Source organism: Protopterus annectens, chromosome 3.part1 (assembly GCF_019279795.1).
Source record: "Protopterus annectens isolate FY-2018-M chromosome 3.part1, PAN1.0, whole genome shotgun sequence".
NCBI lineage: Eukaryota > Metazoa > Chordata > Ceratodontiformes > Protopteridae > Protopterus > Protopterus annectens.
In genome coordinates this window covers 1,822,056,087-1,822,081,402 of record NC_056732.1, presented here as the reverse complement: position 1 = coordinate 1,822,081,402, position 25,316 = coordinate 1,822,056,087, and the positions used below count along the sequence as shown (strand labels likewise).

At 38.1% G+C, this 25,316-nt stretch overlaps 1 protein-coding gene across 1 annotated transcript in view; it reads left to right on the top strand.

Moving 5' to 3' along the window:
- The window catches only part of LOC122798921 (zinc finger imprinted 3-like), a 144,602-nt gene that overhangs the window by 29,591 nt on the left and 89,695 nt on the right, over window positions 1-25,316 (top strand). Inside the window, exon 3 of the mRNA XM_044068011.1 lies at window positions 18,776-18,898. Coding sequence (XP_043923946.1) covers window positions 18,776-18,898 — 123 coding nt within the window. The remainder of the gene's footprint in view (window positions 1-18,775; window positions 18,899-25,316) is intronic.

The window sequence follows — 25,316 nt, the reverse complement described above, 5'->3', positions numbered from 1 at the left end:
CTGTTAACATTCCACTATCCACGAAGGTGGGATTCTGTCAAAGGCATTTTTTAATCAATTAATGCCATACTTAGAGTTTTCCCTTTTATACAACTTTCTTTTATGGCTTGGTTTATCACCAGATCATCATTTGTCTCATGACTTTGTTCTATTACTGTTTTGCTCTATTTCTATAACTGTTTTTTGTCTAGATGGCTAAAAACTGCCTACATCAGTTCTAGTATAAAATTTTGTTGAAAGGTAAGTATCATTTTTCCTGTTAACCAGGTTGGTGTGTGTGTTCAGGATGCTCATAAAAGTAATTCTTACTCAGGCATAAATCTTTGTGTAAAGATTGTAATACCCTCATTCAAATGTTGGGTAATGTGTATCCACCTGGGGTTTTCTATTTAGAGATCTTAACTTAATTTTGTCTTCTATTCTCTGTTGGTTTCCGCATTCAGTTTCATATCCTCTGCATTAGAGGTCTGAACTGCTTCTTTTAGTTTTCCTATCCATTTGGCATCTTTGTTATGTTCAACAGGGTCTTCGTAAATACTTTCTCAAAATATGCCCTTTTCTTATTTTTGTTTTATTGGGGTTTACATTCCTTTTGCTTTGTTTCCCAATTCTCATTTTGGGACATCTATGAATTGCTTATTTTGTATTTTTCCTTTATATTTATCTGGCCACCATCTGTTTTTTCTGCTTGTGATGAAATGTTTAGTTTATTACAGGAAGTAGTGTACATTATATCTTGGTGTGTTTTGATTCTGTGTGCTGTTTTTTACCACATATATCTTTCTAAGGATTTTCATGGTTTGTTCTGTTGCATTCGTCTAAGAGAGATACTTCTTGTCTTTGTTGCTTTATACGCTTTCCATTTGATGCTTTTATGGTGGCATTTTATTTATTTCCTGTCTTTCCTTTGTTACTTTTTTTTTGTAGTAAAACATTATCATTTATTAGTTTAGCTGCACAGTATAGGTTCATAGGTGTGTACTAGGCTAATGGCCCTGGATCCTTTACAAGCCTAGCCCATAGAAGCGCCCTGGCATTGTGCTGCCCAACATTAATTCTATCAAATAGAGTCACTGGAGTGATCCCCACAGTGAATTTTCTATTTCCCATCCACTCATCAAGATTTCTCTTGAAGAGGGCCAGTGAGGTGCTCTGCTTGACATGTATGGGAAGTCTGTTCCAGAGCATGGGCAGTCTCTGGGTTATGAACCTGTCCCTCCAGCGTGTTCTGTTGATTGTGGTAATGAGGTTGAGGTCTCTGGAGCATGTGGTGCGGAGGGATTGGGATTTCTTTAGATGTAGCATTTCTAACAGAGCTGGGTCAGACATGGCTTTGTTAGTCAAGCAGAGATCGCCTCTTAGTAGACAATATGAGGCAGAGAATAGCTGGAGTTTTTTGAGTCTGTCTGTGTAGGACATGTTTAAGACCTAGGATCCCCTTCGTGAGTTACTTTTGTGGCCCCTCCAGCTATTGCAGGTGTCTAGTGAGGTACATGCCAAATGGGGCATTATATTCTATGACTAGCCTAATAAAGGAAGAATAGAGAGAAATGATGACCTCTTTCTTCCTGGATGCAAAACCTTTGGTAATGAGATGTGCCATATAGAAGGACTTTCTGACCACAGTGGCAATGTGGTGGTTGAAGGAGTTGCTGTCAACCTGTGTACTCAGATTTCTTATAATGCCTTCAGTGTTCAGTGGACTTCCATCAATGTGGTAATTAGTGGGAACTGAGTTTTTCCCAAAGGGAATGACAACGCATTTTTTGGCATCAGTGAGGCCTTTCCGTAGGATGTCTACATCACTTGGGGAGTTAATGGCTCCCAGCTTGCAGTCATCTGCGAACTTGGACAGCCAGAGTCCCTCCATGTTGGCCTGGACTTCTGAGAAGTAGATGCCAAACAGGAGAGGACCCAGGACCGATCCCTGTGGGACTCCACTCATGACTGGTCGACAGTCTGACTTGGAGTCTGCTACTTTCACAATGTGGGTTCTATATCTGAGCCAAGTTGCAACCCACCTAACAATATAGGGGTTGATGCCCAGTTTGGTGAGTTTATCAATAATTCCTGAGTGAGGAATGGTATTAAAAGCCTTGGCCAGATCGAGGTAGGCTGTATGAACTGCCTTGCCTTCATCCACAGCTCTGGTGATTGACTCAAAGAAGTCAACCAGGTTGAGCAAGCATGATCTACCTTTCACAAAACCAAATTGCATGGGCTCTAGAGTTTGGAGATTCCCTGTATCCTTGTTAATTAGGTCCATGTGCTCCATAGACTTACATATCAGACTCGTCAGGCTAATAGGGTGATAATTTCCAGGGTCTGTAGTCACTCCTCCTTTATGGAGAGGGATGACTGTAACAGTGCAACATTCGGTAGGGACAAAGCTTGAGGTGAGGCTTGTGAGTGAACAGGGCACACAGATGTGCTGCCAGTTCACTTTTTAATTCATGTAGAACACAGCCAGGGATATTGTCAGGTCCCATGGAAGCTGTATTCCTGGCCTTGGACAATGCAGCTTTAACCTGTGCTGCAGTAATGCCGGGTGCCTGGCATTCTTCCAGTATTGAGATTGGACCTTTAGGGGGGGAGAAAGGGGTAAAGTTGGCTCTGAATCTGTTGGCCAGTATGTTGGCAATATCTGTTGGCTCAGTATAGGAGGTACCATTGTGCAGAAACTCAGAGCAAATCTGAATATTGCCATGGAGATTCATGATAAAACTATAGAAGGCTTTGTGGTTGTTTTCAGTGTCTGCCGCAATTCTGCCTTTATAGCTGGCTTTGGAGGTTTTGATGAAGGATCTCAAGTTTTGTTGAGGCTAATTTTCCAGTCTTTGACTTCACCTTTTTCTGCAACAGTTTCTTCCTTCTGTTGTAGAGTTTATTAATAGCAGAGGACCACCAGATTGGCTTCCTTTTTTTGGACGAGAGTGTCTCGATTCTGTTGGGTATGGCTAGTTTCATGCATTTATGTACATGTTCGTACAGTGCATTGGTGTATAATTTGGCATTCATGCATCTATTTTCCATTGGCACGGGTGCTGTGAATTTAGCCACCTCTGTTTTTAGGAGTCCAAAGTCAGCTTTGGAGAAGTTTTTCATGGCGGATATCTTTGCGGGGGATGTGGGTGAAATGTGGATTTCCATGGTGATTAGTTTGTGGTCGGATCTAACCAGGGAGGAATTGACTGTTGGTGTAGAGCAACAGTTGCCCATGTTTGTAATAACCAGATCAAGGATGTTGCTCCCTCTAGTGGGGGCAAGAATGAGCTGGTCCAGGGCATTGGAACTGATGAATTCCAGGAAGCGTTGGGCCAGTGCATTGGTGCATGAGTACTTTTCCCAGTTGATGGAGGGGTAGTTGAAGTCACCTAGTATGAGTGTTGGGTTGGATCTTAATAGTTTCCAGGGTGCTTAGGAATGTGGAGTGAGAGTCTCTAGAGACATGGTTGGGGACCTATAGCAGGTTACAACCTGTATCGCCATCTTACCCAATGTTCGTTGTACCTGGAGTATCTCAGATGTGTTATACTGGGCTACTAGTCTGGAGGTCTGCATATCATTTATGAATATGGAGACGCCACCACCTTTGGAGCTTCGCTCCATGTTCTGGGGCCAAAAGGTGTGGAATGAGTTATAGCCTGGTAGCACAGGGGTGCTTTCTGCTGCTTTAAACCAGGTCTCTGTTACAGCACAAATGTAAATATTCTCCATTTTGAGGAGTGCTTCAAGCAAATGCATCTTGTGATTTAGACTTCTAGCACTGAGCAGCATATCCCTCAGATTGCATTTATTTATAGCTGTTATGGTGGTAATTTGGTCTTTGGAACACTGCCTAAAAAAGGTACTATAGTGGTGGCAAGAGCCGTAGCCAGTACCTGGAAACCTAGGGGTGACAGATGCAGGCCATCTCTGGCAAAGCATTGAGGTCTGTCAATCATGTCATCCCAAGCAGACAGATACTGGATCCCCTTAAAATGACACCAGAAACTTAGCCAGTTGTTGAAGTCAATCATTTTTTGTTTGTGTTGCGATATCATTCTGGGTGATGGTAGGATGCTGCTCAGGACTAGGGTCATACCTGGCTGGGCCACATAATCCGAGAGCTCCTCCATGTCTCTTTTCATGTAGTCCAGGGAGGTGTGTCTCAGGTCATTCACACCCACATGGACAGTGACAGAGTCATACTTGTACTTGTTGTGGAGTGACCTGAGTGCATGTGTTATGTGTTGTATTCTGGCACCTGATAGACAGCTGACTGTTACCTTCTCCTTATTCAACTTAGTGAGTGGGACATCAGTGTGCCTCACTATTAAGTCACCTATGATTATTGTATTTGACAAGCTGTTTTGTCTTGGGGCCTAGGTTGAGGGGCACTCTGTGTAGGTGAGCTATGTGTCTTGTGGTTTGTGCTGTGCTTTGGAGGTCTCTGTTGTTTGGGTAGACTTCTATTGAGAGCTTCCTCAAAGGTGGGTGTGTGGTTTGTGTTTTTATGTGAAGGCTGTGATGGTGAGTGCTCTGGAGGGTTACGTGTTCCATGTGATGTGGTGCAGGTGTTGACCTTCTCCTCTTGACTAGCTATTCCGGTCTTGGCTGGAGAGTGCATGGCTTCCAATTTGGAGATATAAGCACATCTCTCACAAGTCTGAGTGTTGGGAGATAAGAGGAGAGGTTTGTCTGTGTACATGAGGCAGTTGCTACACTGCTTAAAAATGCCCAATTCACCAGGTTGATAGGAGAAAGCACAGGAAACTTACCTTTAGACATGCCAGGAGGGATGGTCATCATTACCAACTACTGGAGCTGTATCGTTATAGGACATCTAGTACTGATAGCACTTATGTGTGCTGCAATAATTGCTAAAACAAGCCTGATGAAGTGCGAGGTTAATAAGCTAATTAAAGTGCAAGAGAGAAGAGATCTAGCAAGATCTAAGGGAAAAATTGGAGAGCAGACTTTCTTGCACTAGTAATATACTTTAAATGCAGTGCAAGCTAGCACACCTGAGTGTGTAGCAATATTAAAGCAAATACAGTTAAAATAAATGCAGTTAAATGAAAAAAATGACTTAAATTAAGTGCAGAAAGCCGTATAATCTGAAAAAATCAAAATGGAGGCATTTAAAGTCTCTCTTTCTCCTTTCTGTTACTCTTGTAGTCTAAAGGATGCCAAAACAGGATCCACTGAGCTTAAACAAGAGCAAACACACACAAACATGGACTTTTAAACCAGAAAGTTGAAAGGGATAGAAAAACTGCCAAACAGCCAATAAACTACAATTTCAGAGCCAGAAACCACTCCTCTTGTGGTAGATAGGCTACTTAATGCTTTAGTGCTTACCACTCCCACTGATAAGCTGGAAGTCTTCCTTCTAACACAGAAAGGTCTGGGAAACTCAGAAACTTACAAAATAGTCCTGGATATAGCAAAATCTGTATATGGACTGTGTCTGGACTACTCTAGTAACAGGAAAGGTGGGAAACAAGCTTAGAATTTTTTTTTCTTGCCGAGAAAAACAGTTAACTTGTAGCTGGAATATCTCAAAAAGGGTTTAAACCCGTGCAGCTGAAGCTGTGGATACTGCAGACCTGTATCTAGACTATGCTACTCAATTTTAAGGTTAAGAACTCAGTAAGAAAAAAAATCACAGTGAAGCACATATTAATCACTTATAGTCAAAAAGAATAGCACTTGCAGTAAAATGCAGTTAATCAGTAATGAATTGCAGTACATAGCAATGAAATATAATCAGTAGACTGCTTTGAAACAGTAGCTCACAAATCACATCAGTAACAGACAGCACAAATAAAACAGTGATTCAGTAGAATACTGTCATCAATTTAGTGAGGCTACCAACAAGCAGTAATAAATATTGCAAACAGCAAAATGAAGTAGAAAGAGGTACAGTTTTTAGTAGAAAATGAAGAGACAGAAGAAAATGAGATAATTCAAGGTTGTCACTATAAACAGTAGAATGAGCTGATGTTATCTTGTTTATTTTATGTTTTACAAATTTCTTTTTTAACGGTCCTGATTGTTGTCTTCTTCTTTCGGCTTTTCCTGGTTAGGGGTCGCCACAGCAGATCACCTGTCTGCTCATGATTGGCAGTGGAGTTTTACAGTGTCGAGTTGCCAGCCCGGTGCCCACCCTTCCACAGAAGGCACACACACATGCACTCACACCTAGGGCCAATTTAGAGTGTCCAATCCACCTACAGCATGTCTTTGGGATGTGGGAGGAAACTGGAGCACCTGGAAAAAACCCACGCGACCACAGAGAGGACATGCAGACTCCGCACAGAAGGAACCCCAGCCAAGGATCGAACCAGGGAACCTCTTGCTGTGAGGTGACGACGCTAACCGCTGCACCACCGTGGCCGCCCATAACAGTCCTGATTATTGTGATCATTTGTTTTACCAGTCTTCTAACATTTTCGGTATTATTTGTTTTCATTAATCTATTTCTTTCATCTAAATATATTTTATCAATCTCTAATAAATCAAGCAGGACTTCCCTTAGATCATTTTTTGCTCTGTTTTTTGACTCTTCTACAGAAAGTTTCAGGACATCATCCTGCTATATTCTCCATGGATGTACCATGCTTCATCTGTTGCTCCCCCACATAGGACCCATTGACCTATTGTGCCATGACATCACACGTGTCATAGTTGCCACCTGCTTCTTCTCTTGCTATGCAACTTCAAAGTGTCATCCTGTGGCAGGTCTTCTTCAGATGCTTCCCACTCCACCTGCTGCTCCTCTGTCTGGAGACCCACTGGTCCATCGTGTTGTGACACTGCCTGGTCTGTCACCTCAATTTCTATGTAATTTCTTCCTCACAAATCTTCCTTATTTTTACAGTCTCCCATTATGATCTTATTTTTTTTTTATTGTGAAATTTGCCATGTTTGAGTGTCTTTGCTGGTATTCCCCTACAAATATATTTGGAGCTACTTTATCTTTGATTAAATTGACTTTCCTTCTTGCATACATATCGCACCATATCAGATCATTTTTTTCTTTCCTGTGTATATTTTTCTTTATACTTTTCAAAAACCTCAGTTTCATGAAACCCCATACAGATTGTTTTCCTTCATCTTTTCTCACTTCCTCTGCCATTTCTTTTTCTAAGCAACAAATGTTTTATCTATATAATGATTTTCCATGACATGTTGTATAAATATCATACCAGCTCAGATCTTTCTTTCCCAAATCCATGGTTCTTTTTTATACCTTTCAAAAAACTGTTTTTTAGTTCTTTACCTTGTCTCATTACCTCTAAGGCTTCTTGTTTAGAAGATTTTATGTTTAGAATATTTTTCCATGGGTCTGTATCACATAGTCGAAGTTCCATAACTCTGAACACCTAATGGTCAAACCATTATGTTCGAAGTTACAAAACTTCGACTACGGAAAAAAAAAAAAAAGTAGACGACAAAATAAATTGTTGTAAACAGGGGGGCAAGTCCCCCTGCACCCCCCCACACCCCCGCTACTTAAATATACCAACTCTGAAATTGCACCACATTGAACAAAATGGACACCTCTGCTTATGGAGATTTCCATTCAAACAATCAAACTTTTACAAATTCAAACTTATGGTCTCGACCATATGTGGTTCGAACTTGTAAAAGTTCGACTACATGATAGGAACCCTATTTCCATGACCAATTGCGTTAAGAATCTTAAATTTTTACTTGTAGCTTTTGGCAGTTTTTCTTGTGCAAGTATTTTTCTTTTCTCTAATTTCTGTCATACTCTTACTACATGTCCTCTGTCGGGAACTTCTGGCCTTCTTAAGGAATAGTAACAATATGTATTTTTTTCTTATCCTCGGCAGTCCACTTTCTTGTCTGCCTGCTTCTTGGTTGGGCTGTAATTTTTATGGACTATTTCCGTCTTCCACACGGAGGCACCCTCCCACTAAGCCTGGCCTGACCCTGTGGTAGGAAGGTTTCCATACATACCTCTCAACCTCTTAGCCCAATAAATCTGGACAAATCTTGCCATAATGGGGGTACAAATGCCCCAAATAGGGACAGATTTTAAATATTGCTCTTATAATCTTAAAAAGATGCTAGAATAACAATAACAGGGTATGTATTAAAATGGATTTTCTAAAGCATATGATGTCTAAAAGTCAACTGTACAACATCATTTACTAATTTTATTCTTCAGATCCTCCGAGTGATTTGCCAGAAAACCAAAAATGTATTTTATTTTATTTAACATTTGTTTACCAGGAAAGTCTGACTGAGGCAGAGCCCATTTTCAGCAGAGGCCTGGAGAGAAATACTCCAGACACGTCTTTGGAATGTGGGAGGAAACTGGAGCATCCGATGAAGCCCATGTGAATGCAGGGAGGACATGCAGACTCCACACAGAAGGCACCCCAGGCAAGAGTCTAACTGGAAAACCTCTTGCTGTGAGGCAACAAAGCTAACCACTGCACCACTGTGCCACCCTTTATTTATGAGGAACAAACTGAAATTTTGAGGTAAAAATCTGGACATTGTGAGAAAATCTGGGCAGTTGAGAGGCATGTTTCCAGTTCCTGGGTATTGTACACTCTGGCTTTTTTTTTTCCAGTCCTGGCACCAGGATTCGGCACTTTTTATCCTCAGACTTGTGCATTCAGTATTCTTTTTTGTTTAACTTTTGACTTGTCTTTCTCATACTGTATATAAAGTACAGTCTGTATATCAGTGTTGTCCTTGTTAGATTTTGTAAAAAAAAAAAAACAGGGTCCATCAAATGAAACTACTCACCAGGACTTGAGGATGAACTCTGTTCCACCTGTATTACACTCTGTTTATTGCTGATGTCATCTCTACATTTGGATTATAATTACTGTTCTCTGTATGTGTTTTCAAATGTGCTCTGATATGCTGTTTCCTGTGTGATTGGAATATTCAGAAGTCCACGTGTCTATGAGGAATGTCCAACTGCAGGAAAAAGACTTGTTTTCAGCAGAGGCGGAAGAGAAAAACTTTTTATGCCATTACATACTACAGTATCACAGAGTCATAGAATAAGTTGGTAAAACTGAATATTTGGACAGTGGTAGCAAAGTTAGTAATGTAGAAAAGTGTTAGCAAAGCAATCTATTTACATAATATATAACATTATTTCATTGGGGGAAAAAAACTTGGGGATTGATTAGTAAATTACATTGCAATGTATACATGTTTCCATAGCGCTGACATTAAGGTTCATAGGTGATTACTAGGCTAATAGCACAAGAGCCTTTACAAGTCTAGCCAATAATACCCAGAATATCACAATATTATGTTTCAGTTCCCCAGATACGGGATTGGGTAGTTTCGGGGTAGTGGTTCTTTGGGTGTTGGGAGTGCTGAGTCATTTTACAGACTACCTCTGTCCATAAAGGACATGGGAAGTACCCCAGGAGTAAATGTACTGTTCCCCATCCATTTATCCCAATTATTTTTGAACAGAGTGAAGGACAGGCTTTGTTTTACGTACAATGCATGTTTATTCCATAAATGAGGTAGCCTTTGGGAAAGAAATCTGTCTCTGCAGTACGTTCTGTTAGAGTCACAAATAAGGTTCAGGTCCATGTAATGCATAATCCTTGTATACATTTTCTTTCAAATGTGTAATATTTTCATCAGGGCTGGATAGGAGAATAAAATGAAAAGACCAATGGTTAGACCACAGCTGAAGATAAAAATGGTATAATCCACGTCAGGAAATAAATCACTTGCAGCTTCACAGTAGTGCCCTTTATAAAACCAAAAGTTGTAACTGAGATGTAGTAGTCAAGGTAGGAAACGGTTCACTTGCAGTTTCACACCACTTTATTAAACAAGAGTAAGCGCTTTCGCGATCTAAGTCAGCTGATTGCTTCTTCAGACTCATAAAAACAGTTAAAACATTGGTATTTAAAATATGGTTCAACCAATGAAAACCCATATAGAACTATGACATAGACTAATTAAAATTGCATACATCAGTACATTAATTTGCCTTATATTCTGCATAAGATGAAATAAAATATACATATAACAGACACATGTTATGTTATAATCCATATTACTTAATGTTTTAGTGGTCTGGATTTTAAAAAAGGTTTCAAGGAAACAGCATTGTTCAATCCAGGAGACCTATCTGCCTGAAGTAATAAAATCCATCTTTGTTCTGCTTCATAGGTTCATACTAGGCTATCTGCCCTGGGGCAATTATAAGCCTAGCCCGATTCTGTATGGCTTACGCCACCCCTTGATTTGAGTATACTGTGCCCTTTTTAAGGTTTAGTTTACTGTGCCTCTGTCTAATAGTGACATGGGAGTAATCCCTGGGACAAACCTACAATCCCCCATCCACCTATCAAGATTCTTCTTGAAGAGATTCAGTGAGGTGCTCTGCCTTACATGAACTGGAATTCTATTCCAGAGTGAAGGGAGCCTCTGGGTTATGAACCTGTCCCTCCAGCAAGTTCTATTTATTTCTGTGCTGAGGTTCAAGTCCCTCGAGCATGTGGCTCTAAGGGATTTAGATTTACTGAGGTGGAGCATGTCCATTAATTCTGGATTTGACATAGCTTTGTATGTCAGGCATAGATCGCCTCGAAGTAGGCGGTATGCAACTGAGTAGAGCTGGAGTTTTTTTAACCGAGCAGCATATGGCATCTGTTTGAGACCCTTGATCCTCCTGGTGAGATACTTTTGGGGTCTTTCTAATTGCTGCAGGTGTCTGGTAAGGTGCATCCCAAAAGGGGCATTGTATTCTATGATGGGCCTGATGAGGGATGAATAAAGGGGCACGATTACCTCTCTTGATCTAGATGTGAAACCCTTCGTGATGAGGTGGGCTATGTAGAAGGTCTTTCTAACCACTTTGGCAATGTGGTTTTCAAAGGAGAGATTGCTATCAACTTGGGTCCCCAGGTCCCTAATAACTTTCTCTGTACTTAATGGGTTTCCGCCTATGTGGTAATTTGTGGGCACATTGTTTTTGCCAAAGGGTATGACTATACATTTTTTGTCATTTAGCTTTAAACCATGGCACTGGCACCAGTTATTTGTCTCTGTGAGTCCTTTTTGAAGGATGTTTGTGTCAGCTGGAGAGTTGATTATGGCTTCCTCTACCTTATTCCTTATATCAACTCCCCTCTTACTTTTATTTATTATTTCTAAAATCATGAAATTAAAAATATGTTTCCTATCTTCTTCTTCCACATGTTTTGCTAAATCACTTGTGTCTTTTTTATTTCTTATATCTCTAAGGTGTTCAAGGATACGTTCCTTTAGACACCTATTGGTTTTGCCTATATAAAAGGCATGACAGACAGTGCAGAAGCTGAAATAAACCAAATTTTGTGTTCTGCAGTCAGCATAAAAATCTATAGCAATTATAAATCCTAGTGTAGGATGTTTATATGTAGATTTATTATATAAATAGTCACATGCTGTACAATTTCTGCAAGGAAAAGTCCCCTGCCTATCAGATAGGATCATTCTTTCATTTTTTTCTGGATTTATAACAGAGTTGCCTTTCTAAAAGAAAAGCTGGGTCTATCTTCTAACAATTCTCTCAAGTCAGGAAACGACAATAAAACATTCCAATTCTTCTCAAAAATATTACAGAACCTTCTGTTGTCACTTGAATAAGTTATAGGGAATCTAACTTTAAAATCATGACCTTCCTTGCTTTTAACATCTTCTATAGTATTTGAGAAGAGCGGTTTACATCTCCCATCCCTATTTTCAATGGTATATTTAGAGCTTTCATTTATGTCTTTCTTACTATAACCTCTGTTTAAGAAGTCTTTATCTAATATAGTCATTGTCTTCACAAAGCCTTCATCTGTATTATGTAAGCGGCTTATTCTCATATATTGTCCTTTCACTACATTTTGTGTACAAATGTTGGATGCATACTAGTCTTATGTAAGATACTATTTCTCCATGTAGATTTTCTATACATCCCTGTTGTAAGTTCATTTAATGCTGTCTTCTTAACCAAAACATCTAGGAACTCAATAGAGTCCCTGGAATGTTGACTAGTGAATCTTAAAAATTCAGTGGTGCTATGTAAGTACTCCACTATCTCTTGCAACTCTTCACTAGTACCATCCCATAACAGGAAGACGTCATCTACAAAACGTATATACCATACAATTTTGCCAGCATATTTATTGCTAGCACTTAATACATGATCTTTTTCCCATGCAGCCAATGCTAAGTTGGCGTAGCTGTTAGCACAAGCCGTGCCCATTGCTACACCAACTTTCTGTAGATAAAACTTGTCATTGAATATAAAGACATTATTTTCTAGGACAATATCAAGCAACTCACATATCAAATTAATCTTAGTGCTTTGAAAAACTTGTTTCAAGGTCAGAATATCGCGTATTTTCTCAATACCCCATTTATTCGGTATCACTGTGAACAGTGAAGTGACATCCATTGTCACAAACATATAATTTCTATTAATATTCCTGGTCTTCTTGTATAACAGTCGCAGAAATGCCTTTGTATCCCGTAGTATAGTCTCACATGATTTTAGGATTATTTGTAAATTTTGTTCAAAATATAAATTGAGATGGCTTCTGTGGCCCATCCTTTACTGGATACAATAGGTCTCAACTGGATACAATAGGTCTCATAGGGGGCTGTGTGATGTCTTTGTGAATTTTAGGTAGACCATAAATAATTGGTATATTTGGATGTTCTATCTGAAAGTAGTCAAACAATTCCTCTGATACATAATTAGTAATCAATAAGTCAAAAATATATACAGATATCATGTCAATTATACTTTGTACTTGTCTCTCATTTTGTTCAACATAAGTATCTGTATCATTCAAAAGTTCCATCATTTTCTTGTAATAAAACACTTTATCCATTACTACTACACTGCCCCCCTTGTCAGCGGGCCGAATTTCAATGCTGTGAGAATCCTTTAGTTCTGACAGTGCTTCAGTTTCTGATTTACTCAAGTTATAAAATCTAGGTGGAAGATTTTTAGCATGCATCTCTGTAATTTCATGCATTTTATAAAGGGCACTACTGTGAAGTTGCAAGTGATTTATTTCCTGACGTGGATTATTCCATTTTTATCTTCAGCTGTGGTCTAACCATTGGTCTTTTCATTTTTTTCGCTTGAGGTGTATACCAGGCGTTTATCCAGCTTTTGTTTTCTTTCACGTGTTTCCTGGATAGGAGAATGCCTTGTAGGTCAGGTCCAATTCCCATCTCAATAAGCCATAAGAGATGAAACAAAGGGATAGGGCTTTTAGTCGGTCTGCATAAGGTATGTGTCTTACGCTTTGAATTTTTTTTAGTGAGTAACCTCTGGGACCGTTCCAGTTGGCGAAAGTGTCTGGTTAGGCACATGCAGAAGGAAGCATTGTATTGAATTATGGGCTTGATGAGGGCAGAGTATAATGGCACTATAACTTCCTTTGATCTTAATGCCATGCCATGCCTATGCTTATAAGTTGAACCACACAGAAGGATGCCCCAATTACTGTAACTACCTGGTGGTCAAGTTTAACTTACTATCTATCTCCGTATCTAGGTACTGTTTCTACTTTTAAAGGTATACTATCAGTATGATAATTTGCAGGGATAACTGATTTACCAGAGGGTATGATTATGCATTTTTTAGCATTTAGTCTCAGGCCATGGTTTTAGCACCAGTTGTTAATCATTTTTAGGCCGGTTTGTATGATGTCAGCATCATTAGTGGATTCAGTGATTGCTGTCAGCTTGCAGTCATCGGCAAACTTGGTGAGCCAGAGGTCCCCAACATTGGCCTTCACTTCTGTGAAGTATATGTCAGACAGGGGGTGTCCGAACACTGGGCCTTGTGATACACTGCTAGTAACAGGTTTCTTATCAGAAGTGGATTAATCTATCTTGACAGCATGTGTCCAGTCAGTGAGCCAGTTGGCTATCCATCTGATGATGTAGGGGTTCATGCCTAACTCAGTAATTTTATCTATGATCTAGAGTGGGGGATTGGTGAAAGCTTTGGCCAGATCTAGACAAGTGGTATGTACCGTTTTACCTTCAGCCATAACCCTGGTGACTTTCTTGAACAAGTCCACCAGATTAAGCAGGAAAAAACTCGCTCTGACAAAGTCAAATTGGATCTTGCCTAATTTTTGGAGAGTTCCTATGTTGTTATTGATCAGGTCCATGATAATTCTCTCCATGGCTTGCAGATAAGAAAGCTTAAGGGTCTGTAGTTCCTGGGGTCAGTTGATAGGCTCCCTCTTGTGCAGAGGAACAACTGTTGCAGTCCTCCATTCCTCTGGGACAAAGCCGATCCAAAGGGTGTGGTTAAAGAGGGTTTTTAGTGGCCCTGATAGATTCTGTTTTAAGCTATTTAAGGATACCATCTGTTAGTTTCAAAGATTTTGTAACAGAAAAAGTCTCTTTCCATTTGCAAACAACTTTTAGAAAATAGACCCTTCCAGACAGCACATGCTTTCTTCACACACAAAACATTCACCACAGATTTTTTTTTAATCTTCTCAGTCACTGGAGAGTGTGTGCCTCTACCTCTTCAAAGAACATTGTGCAGCTCTTATGCTATATCTTCCAGTTTTCATGAGCATAATTCACAGAGACTCCAGAGTTCAGTAGTAAATAAACTTTTTTGATAAACAACAAGAATTCAAAATAAGTGGCAGATCTGTTGCTTTAACACAAAACCCAACAGAAATATTTGTTGCTTTTATTAGAAAAGCAAACAGAAATGTTGTGTCTTCAGTCAGCAAGCTTTCTCAGGGTCTTATTTTATTTATTCATTCATTTGACTTTATTAACCAAGGTAGAATACTCACCTCTTCAACAATTACAAATTTAGTCCAGACAGACAACAAATACTGCAGTAATAATAAGCAGGTACTTCATTTTGGCAATATTAAGAAACGGTTCCTTAGTCTTTCATGTGCACTTTACAAAACAGGCCTTCAGCAGCTTATAGAATTCCTCTGGCTTTCCTGTATATGTAGGATAAATCCAATACAGACTCTTTGCAGTTCCTTCTTCAGAAAAATAAGCTTTTCTTCTACACCCTGACTGCCTTCTACATCTACACAAAGTGCCCAGGATTTCTCCAAGGAAACCCCTCTATGATAGAGTCAATCAAATCTGTCTTAGAATAGCCTTAATATACAGCTTGGAACAGCTGTACCCCATTACCTTCAGTACCAGTGTCCTGCTTGATGGCTCTGTATTTACTTTTTATCACACTCTCACTAGTGTACATCACATCCCGAGTGAAGCAGTTGCAGGCCTTTCTTCTCCTTTGTTTTAAACAAGAAACATCTTTATGAAATTACCACTTTTGACATAGACAGTCATACATTTATTTGAATGAAAACAAACCATATTAACTTAATCTTAGTTTCAAGCATTTGATATCACCAACCATACCGACATAATTTTAGTTGCAAACATTATACATCAGTTATAATCTACCCAGTCATTGTCAGTCAATTATATAGCTCATTCATATTCTGTCTTCTTTTAAACCTCATTCTTCCTCTGTATGTATTGTTCCCCAATTCCCATTCATGCCTTTCTTCTCCTATGCTGCTTCTATTGTTTAATATCAGCCTAGTAGTAATTATGTCACACATGCTTTATGAAAACATAATCTGTCACTGATAGAATAACTATGTGTTTGATATTTACTAAGCAATCCTCTCCCCCTCTTCAAACTACTAGAGAAATATGTACATCACCAATCTTGTCAACATCTACTCCTAAATTAACAGTTTAACCTTATCTCCGTATGGCTTTAGACCAGCCCACAGTACAATAACAGCTCTACTGTGTTTCTTGAACACTGTTAATATTGTTAGGGACACTGGGAGGATAGTCTCAGTACTATTTTTAGATCTGGCAAAAGCTTTTGACAGTGTTTCCCGACACTAAATGTCTACATCAGCTCTCCAACCTAGGTAATTCCCCTCCCTCTATCCAACAGTTTACTAGCTGTCTGTCTAACAAGTAACAATCAGTAATACAACAAGGTACCCTCTTCCCATACTTACCTAAATCCACCGCAGTTCCCCGAACATCTGTTCTTGTACTTCTTTTTGTTTTTATCAACAACCTTCATAATTCCATCTGCCATGGATCACTAATTCAGTATGCAGATGACTCGGTTATTATTATTTGGTGTTCAAATAATCTATTACAGCTTCAGCGGATAACCCAAGAAGCCTTCACCTATCTCAAAGCAAGGCTTACCTATTCCCAAGTGTCACATAACCCTTTAAAATGAAACTTCTCTTCTTTACTCATGAAAAAAAAAAACAAAGTTTATAACCCTTTCTCAAAACAATCCAGAAATCAAAGTTGTCCCTTACACTAAACTATTAGAAGTTATAGCAGATGAAAACCTTACATTTGATCTTCATATCCAAAACAATATGAAAACAGCACATAAGAAACTAGGGATTTTATACAGGTATAAATATTTTCTAAATATTTCTACCAAGCCTAACCTTACCATCACCTACCTCTTATCTTCACTCTTGTATAGAGTACCTATTTTCACCAACCTTCATATCACTAAAATCAAAACTTGAGTCATGCTGTAATAAAATTGTTAAATTTGCAACGAGCACAACCCATCACAACCATCTTTGTATTACCCTTCAGTGTCTAAAATGGCTTCCAGCTTCCACATATTTTATGGTTTAGAACTCTCTGCAAATGCCTTCCCAGCACTCAGCTCCATACTGCATAACTATTTCCTAAAAGATCCCTTAATCGGAGGATAAATCCAATAAATCAGTCAGACAAAGCCTACATTACCAAATGGCATCAGAGACGGTTCTAATCTCTTAGCTTCTAAACACACACTAAAAGGATTTTTAACTGAATTGTAGATGTTTCTCTTTCCTTATCTGATATCACCCATCCTGAACTAACTTGTACCATAAATCTCACTTCCTCCAACTCCTAAATTAACTCTCCTTTTCTCCTGTCTTCGTATTTGCTCTTTGTAACTTTCATCTGTAACATCTTCCTAACTTAATACAAGCTATTCTGTCATCTGCTGACGCTCTGAAGTACTACTTTCTCACATGTATACTTCGTACTGTATTACTTACTCTTTGAGTTTGTCTTCTTCATTTATACTGATCTGGTATTGAACCCAGGACTCACGTTGTGCACCTTGTACCGCTACTTATGATTTATCTTCCGAAACGTATATATTTTTGTAATAATGTAATCAATCTTACCTGAATTTGAACCCAGGACTCACATTGTGCACCTTGTACTGCTTCTTATAATTTGTTTTCCACAACGTAAATATTTTATAATAATGTAATCAGTTTTACCTGAATTGTGCATTTAAAATGTCACAAGTCACTTGACTTCTACAATGTATATTTTTGTAATAATGTAATCCGTTTTACCTGAATTGTCATTTAAATGTCACTAGTCACTTGACTTCTACAATGTAAATATTCTTGTAATAATGTAATCAGTTTTACCTTAACTGTACATTTAATATATGAAACAGCTGTATCAACTGTATATATTATTAAATATTGTACTTAGGAGCTTTTCTTCCTAAGACTACACTCAAAAACAGGCATTTTAGATGCAGTCAGACTTTCCCAGGAAATTAATGTCTATAAATAATAAATAAAATAAATACTTACCTTGGTAATCTTTGTATGTTTTTATGCATTTTGCACAATTGTTGCTTTCATTATTGTACTGTGCGTTTACAAATGTGCTCTGATATGCTGTTTTCTGTGTACGTAGAATATTCATAAGACCAGATGTTAACTCGTATATGGCTAATAGTATATATCAGTTCACCTTGTTTCATTTAACTGCATACATTCCTCTGTGAGTGGTGTTGACAATATGTACCTTACTTGTATGCATTTTCATATGTTAACTCCAGATTTTTCTTTTTTTCTAATTTTTTTCTGACTTTCTAAGATTGTGGTGAAAAGGTTCCTAGGACCAGAGCACCTAAAATTAATAAACAGAAGTTTAAAAAATCTACAACTTTCCAGTGTCATACCAAATCCTGTTTAGGTGATGTGGCATTTTCAACTCTAAAATATGTGTTAGGAATGTATTTCCTGCAAGTGACATGACAACTCATTGTCAAACTGCATGCTTATCTCCCTGAAAGGTAAGCTTTAATGGTCTAGAACTTGGCGTTACCTAAAAAAAAAAAAAAAAAAAAAAAAAAGTTGCATTTCTTCACAAGGTTAATTACAGATTGCAAGATGGCAGACATAAAGCACTAAATTGTAAGATAAGTACGTGTGTTTAGCCTTGTGTTTATTCAGTTTAATCTCTTGTGCATTGCCTTACTCTCTGCTCATTCTGATCTTAGTTTTGTTTGCCTTGTGTTTATTTATTCTTCACTGCATTTACCCAGTTAAAGCAGTAAAATAGAGAAAGAGATGGGGCAAGAGAATTTAATAATGACTACCGACAGAAATGAATATTTCTGAAATTCATTGTCGGGAAAACAGTTCTGAAGTAGCAATCATACTGAAAAAGTAAAAATGGGTATGTATGTGGGGTTTTAAGTCTTTTTAAGTTATATGGCCTGGCACTACTCATCACAAATTACAGCATAATGGAGGAACAGTAAATGAATGTAGAACACAGCTGTTTGACTGCAGAGGTGGCCAGTCATTATCCATGGTTGATGACTAAGTTGTTTGTTTGCCCACCAGCTAGGTAGGAATAAACCAGTATAAACAATGTGTAAATTTCTGTAATGATTCCTGATTATTTTCAGGTTACAACATCCCAGTGGACCAACTCTGGTTAATTATTAGGAAACATGAGACAATTCCACCTGGTGACAGTGACGGAGGAATAACAGTTCAACAAAAGCAGCTTCCTGCTAACAGCGCTGACAGTAAGTACATGATCAGTTAATTACAGTTTTCAGTCTGGTAACAGCACTGACAGTAAGTACATGATCAGTTAATTACAGTTTTCAGTCTGGTAACAGCACTGACAGTAAGTACATGATCAGTTAATTACAGTTTTCAGTCTGGTAACAGCACTGACAGTAAGTACATGATCAGTTAATTACAGTTTTCAGTCTGGTAACAGCACTGACAGTAAGTACATGATCAGTTAATTACAGTTTTCAGTCTGGTAACAGCACTGACAGTAAGTACATGATCAGTTAATTACAGTTTTCAGTCTGGTAACAGCACTGACAGTAAGTACATGATCAGTTAATTACAGTTTTCAGTCTGGTAACAGCACTGACAGTAAGTACATGATCAGTTAATTACAGTTTTCAGTCTGGTAACAGCACTGACAGTAAGTACATGAGCAGTTAATTGCAGTTTACAGTCTGGTAACAGCACTGACAGTAAGTACATGATGAGTTAATTACACTTTTGAGTCTGGTAACAGCACTGACAGTAAGTACATGATCAGTTAATTACAGTTTTCAGTCTGGTAACAGCACTGACGGTAAGTACATGATCAGTTAATTACAGTTTTCAGTCTGGTAACAGCACTGACAGTAAGTACATGATCAGTTAATTACAGTTTTCAGTCTGGTAACAGCACTGACAGTAAGTACATGATCAGTTAATTACAGTTTTCAGTCTGGTAACAGCACTGACAGTAAGTACATGATCAGTTAATTACAGTTTTCAGTCTGGTAACAGCACTGACAGTAAGTACATGATCAGTTAATTACAGTTTTCAGTCTGGTAACAGCACTGACAGTAAGTACATGATCAGTTAATTACAGTTTTCAGTCTGGTAACAGCACTGACAGTAAGTACATGATCAGTTAATTACAGTTTTCAGTCTGGTAACAGCACTGACAGTAAGTACATGATCAGTTAATTACAGTTTTCAGTCTGGTAACAGCACTGACAGTAAGTACATGATCAGTTAATTACAGTTTTCAGTCTGGTAACAGCACTGACAGTAAGTACATGATCAGTTAATTACAGTTTTCAGTCTGGTAACAGCACTGACAGTAAGTACATGATCAGTTAATTACAGTTTTCAGTCTGGTAACAGCACTGACAGTAAGTACATGATCAGTTAATTACAGTTTTCAGTCTGGTAACAGCACTGACAGTAAGTACATGATCAGTTAATTACAGTTTTCAGTCTGGTAACAGCACTGACAGTAAGTACATGATCAGTTAATTACAGTTTTCAGTCTGGTAACAGCACTGACAGTAAGTACATGATCAGTTAATTACAGTTTTCAGTCTGGTAACAGCACTGACAGTAAGTACATGATCAGTTAATTACAGTTTTCAGTCTGGTAACAGCACTGACAGTAAGTACATGATCAGTTAATTACAGTTTTCAGTCTGGTAACAGCACTGACAGTAAGTACATGATCAGTTAATTACAGTTTTCAGTCTGGTAACAGCACTGACAGTAAGTACATGATCAGTTAATTACAGTTTTCAGTCTGGTAACAGCACTGACAGTAAGTACATGATCAGTTAATTACAGTTTTCAGTCTGGTAACAGCACTGACAGTAAGTACATGATCAGTTAATTACAGTTTTCAGTCTGGTAACAGCACTGACAGTAAGTACATGATCAGTTAATTACAGTTTTCAGTCTGGTAACAGCACTGACAGTAAGTACATGATCAGTTAATTACAGTTTTCAGTCTGGTAACAGCACTGACAGTAAGTACATGATCAGTTAATTACAGTTTTCAGTCTGGTAACAGCACTGACAGTAAGTACATGATCAGTTAATTACAGTTTTCAGTCTGGTAACAGCACTGACAGTAAGTACATGATCAGTTAATTACAGTTTTCAGTCTGGTAACAGCACTGACAGTAAGTACATGATCAGTTAATTACAGTTTTCAGTCTGGTAACAGCACTGACAGTAAGTACATGATCAGTTAATTACAGTTTTCAGTCTGGTAACAGCACTGACAGTAAGTACATGATCAGTTAATTACAGTTTTCAGTCTGGTAACAGCACTGACAGTAAGTACATGATCAGTTAATTACAGTTTTCAGTCTGGTAACAGCACTGACAGTAAGTACATGATCAGTTAATTACAGTTTTCAGTCTGGTAACAGCACTGACAGTAAGTACATGATCAGTTAATTACAGTTTTCAGTCTGGTAACAGCACTGACAGTAAGTACATGATCAGTTAATTACAGTTTTCAGTCTGGTAACAGCACTGACAGTAAGTACATGATCAGTTAATTACAGTTTTCAGTCTGGTAACAGCACTGACAGTAAGTACATGATCAGTTAATTACAGTTTTCAGTCTGGTAACAGCACTGACAGTAAGTACATGATCAGTTAATTACAGTTTTCAGTCTGGTAACAGCACTGACAGTAAGTACATGATCAGTTAATTACAGTTTTCAGTCTGGTAACAGCACTGACAGTAAGTACATGATCAGTTAATTACAGTTTTCAGTCTGGTAACAGCACTGACAGTAAGTACATGATCAGTTAATTACAGTTTTCAGTCTGGTAACAGCACTGACAGTAAGTACATGATCAGTTAATTACAGTTTTCAGTCTGGTAACAGCACTGACAGTAAGTACATGATCAGTTAATTACAGTTTTCAGTCTGGTAACAGCACTGACAGTAAGTACATGATCAGTTAATTACAGTTTTCAGTCTGGTAACAGCACTGACAGTAAGTACATGATCAGTTAATTACAGTTTTCAGTCTGGTAACAGCACTGACAGTAAGTACATGATCAGTTAATTACAGTTTTCAGTCTGGTAACAGCACTGACAGTAAGTACATGATCAGTTAATTACAGTTTTCAGTCTGGTAACAGCACTGACAGTAAGTACATGATCAGTTAATTACAGTTTTCAGTCTGGTAACAGCACTGACAGTAAGTACATGATCAGTTAATTACAGTTTTCAGTCTGGTAACAGCACTGACAGTAAGTACATGATCAGTTAATTACAGTTTTCAGTCTGGTAACAGCACTGACAGTAAGTACATGATCAGTTAATTACAGTTTTCAGTCTGGTAACAGCACTGACAGTAAGTACATGATCAGTTAATTACAGTTTTCAGTCTGGTAACAGCACTGACAGTAAGTACATGATCAGTTAATTACAGTTTTCAGTCTGGTAACAGCACTGACAGTAAGTACATGATCAGTTAATTACAGTTTTCAGTCTGGTAACAGCACTGACAGTAAGTACATGATCAGTTAATTACAGTTTTCAGTCTGGTAACAGCACTGACAGTAAGTACATGATCAGTTAATTACAGTTTTCAGTCTGGTAACAGCACTGACAGTAAGTACATGATCAGTTAATTACAGTTTTCAGTCTGGTAACAGCACTGACAGTAAGTACATGATCAGTTAATTACAGTTTTCAGTCTGGTAACAGCACTGACAGTAAGTACATGATCAGTTAATTACAGTTTTCAGTCTGGTAACAGCACTGACAGTAAGTACATGATCAGTTAATTACAGTTTTCAGTCTGGTAACAGCACTGACAGTAAGTACATGATCAGTTAATTACAGTTTTCAGTCTGGTAACAGCACTGACAGTAAGTACATGATCAGTTAATTACAGTTTTCAGTCTGGTAACAGCACTGACAGTAAGTACATGATCAGTTAATTACAGTTTTCAGTCTGGTAACAGCACTGACAGTAAGTACATGATCAGTTAATTACAGTTTGCAGTCTGGTAACAGCACTGACAGTAAGAACATGATCAGTTAATTACAGTTTTCAGTCTGGTAACAGCACTGACAGTAAGTACATGATCAGTTAATTACAGTTTTCAGTCTGGTAACAGCACTGACAGTAAGTACATGATCAGTTAATTACAGTTTTCAGTCTGGTAACAGCACTGACAGTAAGTACATGATCAGTTAATTACAGTTTTCAGTCTGGTAACAGCACTGACAGTAAGTACATGATCAGTTAATTACAGTTTTCAGTCTGGTAACAGCACTGACAGTAAGTACATGATCAGTTAATTACAGTTTTCAGTCTGGTAACAGCACTGACAGTAAGTACATGATCAGTTAATTACAGTTTTCAGTCTGGTAACAGCACTGACAGTAAGTACATGATCAGTTAATTACAGTTTTCAGTCTGGTAACAGCACTGACAGTAAGTACATGATCAGTTAATTACAGTTTTCAGTCTGGTAACAGCACTGACAGTAAGTACATGATCAGTTAATTACAGTTTTCAGTCTGGTAACAGCACTGACAGTAAGTACATGATCAGTTAATTACAGTTTTCAGTCTGGTAACAGCACTGACAGTAAGTACATGATCAGTTAATTACAGTTTTCAGTCTGGTAACAGCACTGACAGTAAGTACATGATCAGTTAATTACAGTTTTCAGTCTGGTAACAGCACTGACGGTAAGTACATGATCAGTTAATTACAGTTTTCAGTCTGGTAACAGCACTGACAGTAAGTACATGATCAGTTAATTACAGTTTTCAGTCTGGTAACAGCACTGACAGTAAGTACATGATCAGTTAATTACAGTTTTCAGTCTGGTAACAGCACTGACAGTAAGTACATGATCAGTTAATTACAGTTTTCAGTCTGGTAACAGCACTGACAGTAAGTACATGATCAGTTAATTACAGTTTTCAGTCTGGTAACAGCACTGACAGTAAGTACATGATCAGTTAATTACAGTTTTCAGTCTGGTAACAGCACTGACAGTAAGTACATGATCAGTTAATTACAGTTTTCAGTCTGGTAACAGCACTGACAGTAAGTACATGATCAGTTAATTACAGTTTTCAGTCTGGTAACAGCACTGACAGTAAGTACATGATCAGTTAATTACAGTTTTCAGTCTGGTAACAGCACTGACAGTAAGTACATGATCAGTTAATTACAGTTTTCAGTCTGGTAACAGCACTGACAGTAAGTACATGATCAGTTAATTACAGTTTTCAGTCTGGTAACAGCACTGACAGTAAGTACATGATCAGTTAATTACAGTTTTCAGTCTGGTAACAGCACTGACAGTAAGTACATGATCAGTTAATTACAGTTTTCAGTCTGGTAACAGCACTGACAGTAAGTACATGATCAGTTAATTACAGTTTTCAGTCTGGTAACAGCACTGACAGTAAGTACATGATCAGTTAATTACAGTTTTCAGTCTGGTAACAGCACTGACAGTAAGTACATGATCAGTTAATTACAGTTTTCAGTCTGGTAACAGCACTGACAGTAAGTACATGATCAGTTAATTACAGTTTTCAGTCTGGTAACAGCACTGACAGTAAGTACATGATCAGTTAATTACAGTTTTCAGTCTGGTAACAGCACTGACAGTAAGTACATGATCAGTTAATTACAGTTTTCAGTCTGGTAACAGCACTGACAGTAAGTACATGATCAGTTAATTACAGTTTTCAGTCTGGTAACAGCACTGACAGTAAGTACATGATCAGTTAATTACAGTTTTCAGTCTGGTAACAGCACTGACAGTAAGTACATGATCAGTTAATTACAGTTTTCAGTCTGGTAACAGCACTGACAGTAAGTACATGATCAGTTAATTACAGTTTTCAGTCTGGTAACAGCACTGACAGTAAGTACATGATCAGTTAATTACAGTTTTCAGTCTGGTAACAGCACTGACAGTAAGTACATGATCAGTTAATTACAGTTTTCAGTCTGGTAACAGCACTGACAGTAAGTACATGATCAGTTAATTACAGTTTTCAGTCTGGTAACAGCACTGACAGTAAGTACATGATCAGTTAATTACAGTTTTCAGTCTGGTAACAGCACTGACAGTAAGTACATGATCAGTTAATTACAGTTTTCAGTCTGGTAACAGCACTGACAGTAAGTACATGATCAGTTAATTACAGTTTTCAGTCTGGTAACAGCACTGACAGTAAGTACATGATCAGTTAATTACAGTTTTCAGTCTGGTAACAGCACTGACAGTAAGTACATGATCAGTTAATTACAGTTTTCAGTCTGGTAACAGCACTGACAGTAAGTACATGATCAGTTAATTACAGTTTTCAGTCTGGTAACAGCACTGACAGTAAGTACATGATCAGTTAATTACAGTTTTCAGTCTGGTAACAGCACTGACAGTAAGTACATGATCAGTTAATTACAGTTTTCAGTCTGGTAACAGCACTGACAGTAAGTACATGATCAGTTAATTACAGTTTTCAGTCTGGTAACAGCACTGACAGTAAGTACATGATCAGTTAATTACAGTTTTCAGTCTGGTAACAGCACTGACAGTAAGTACATGATCAGTTAATTACAGTTTTCAGTCTGGTAACAGCACTGACAGTAAGTACATGATCAGTTAATT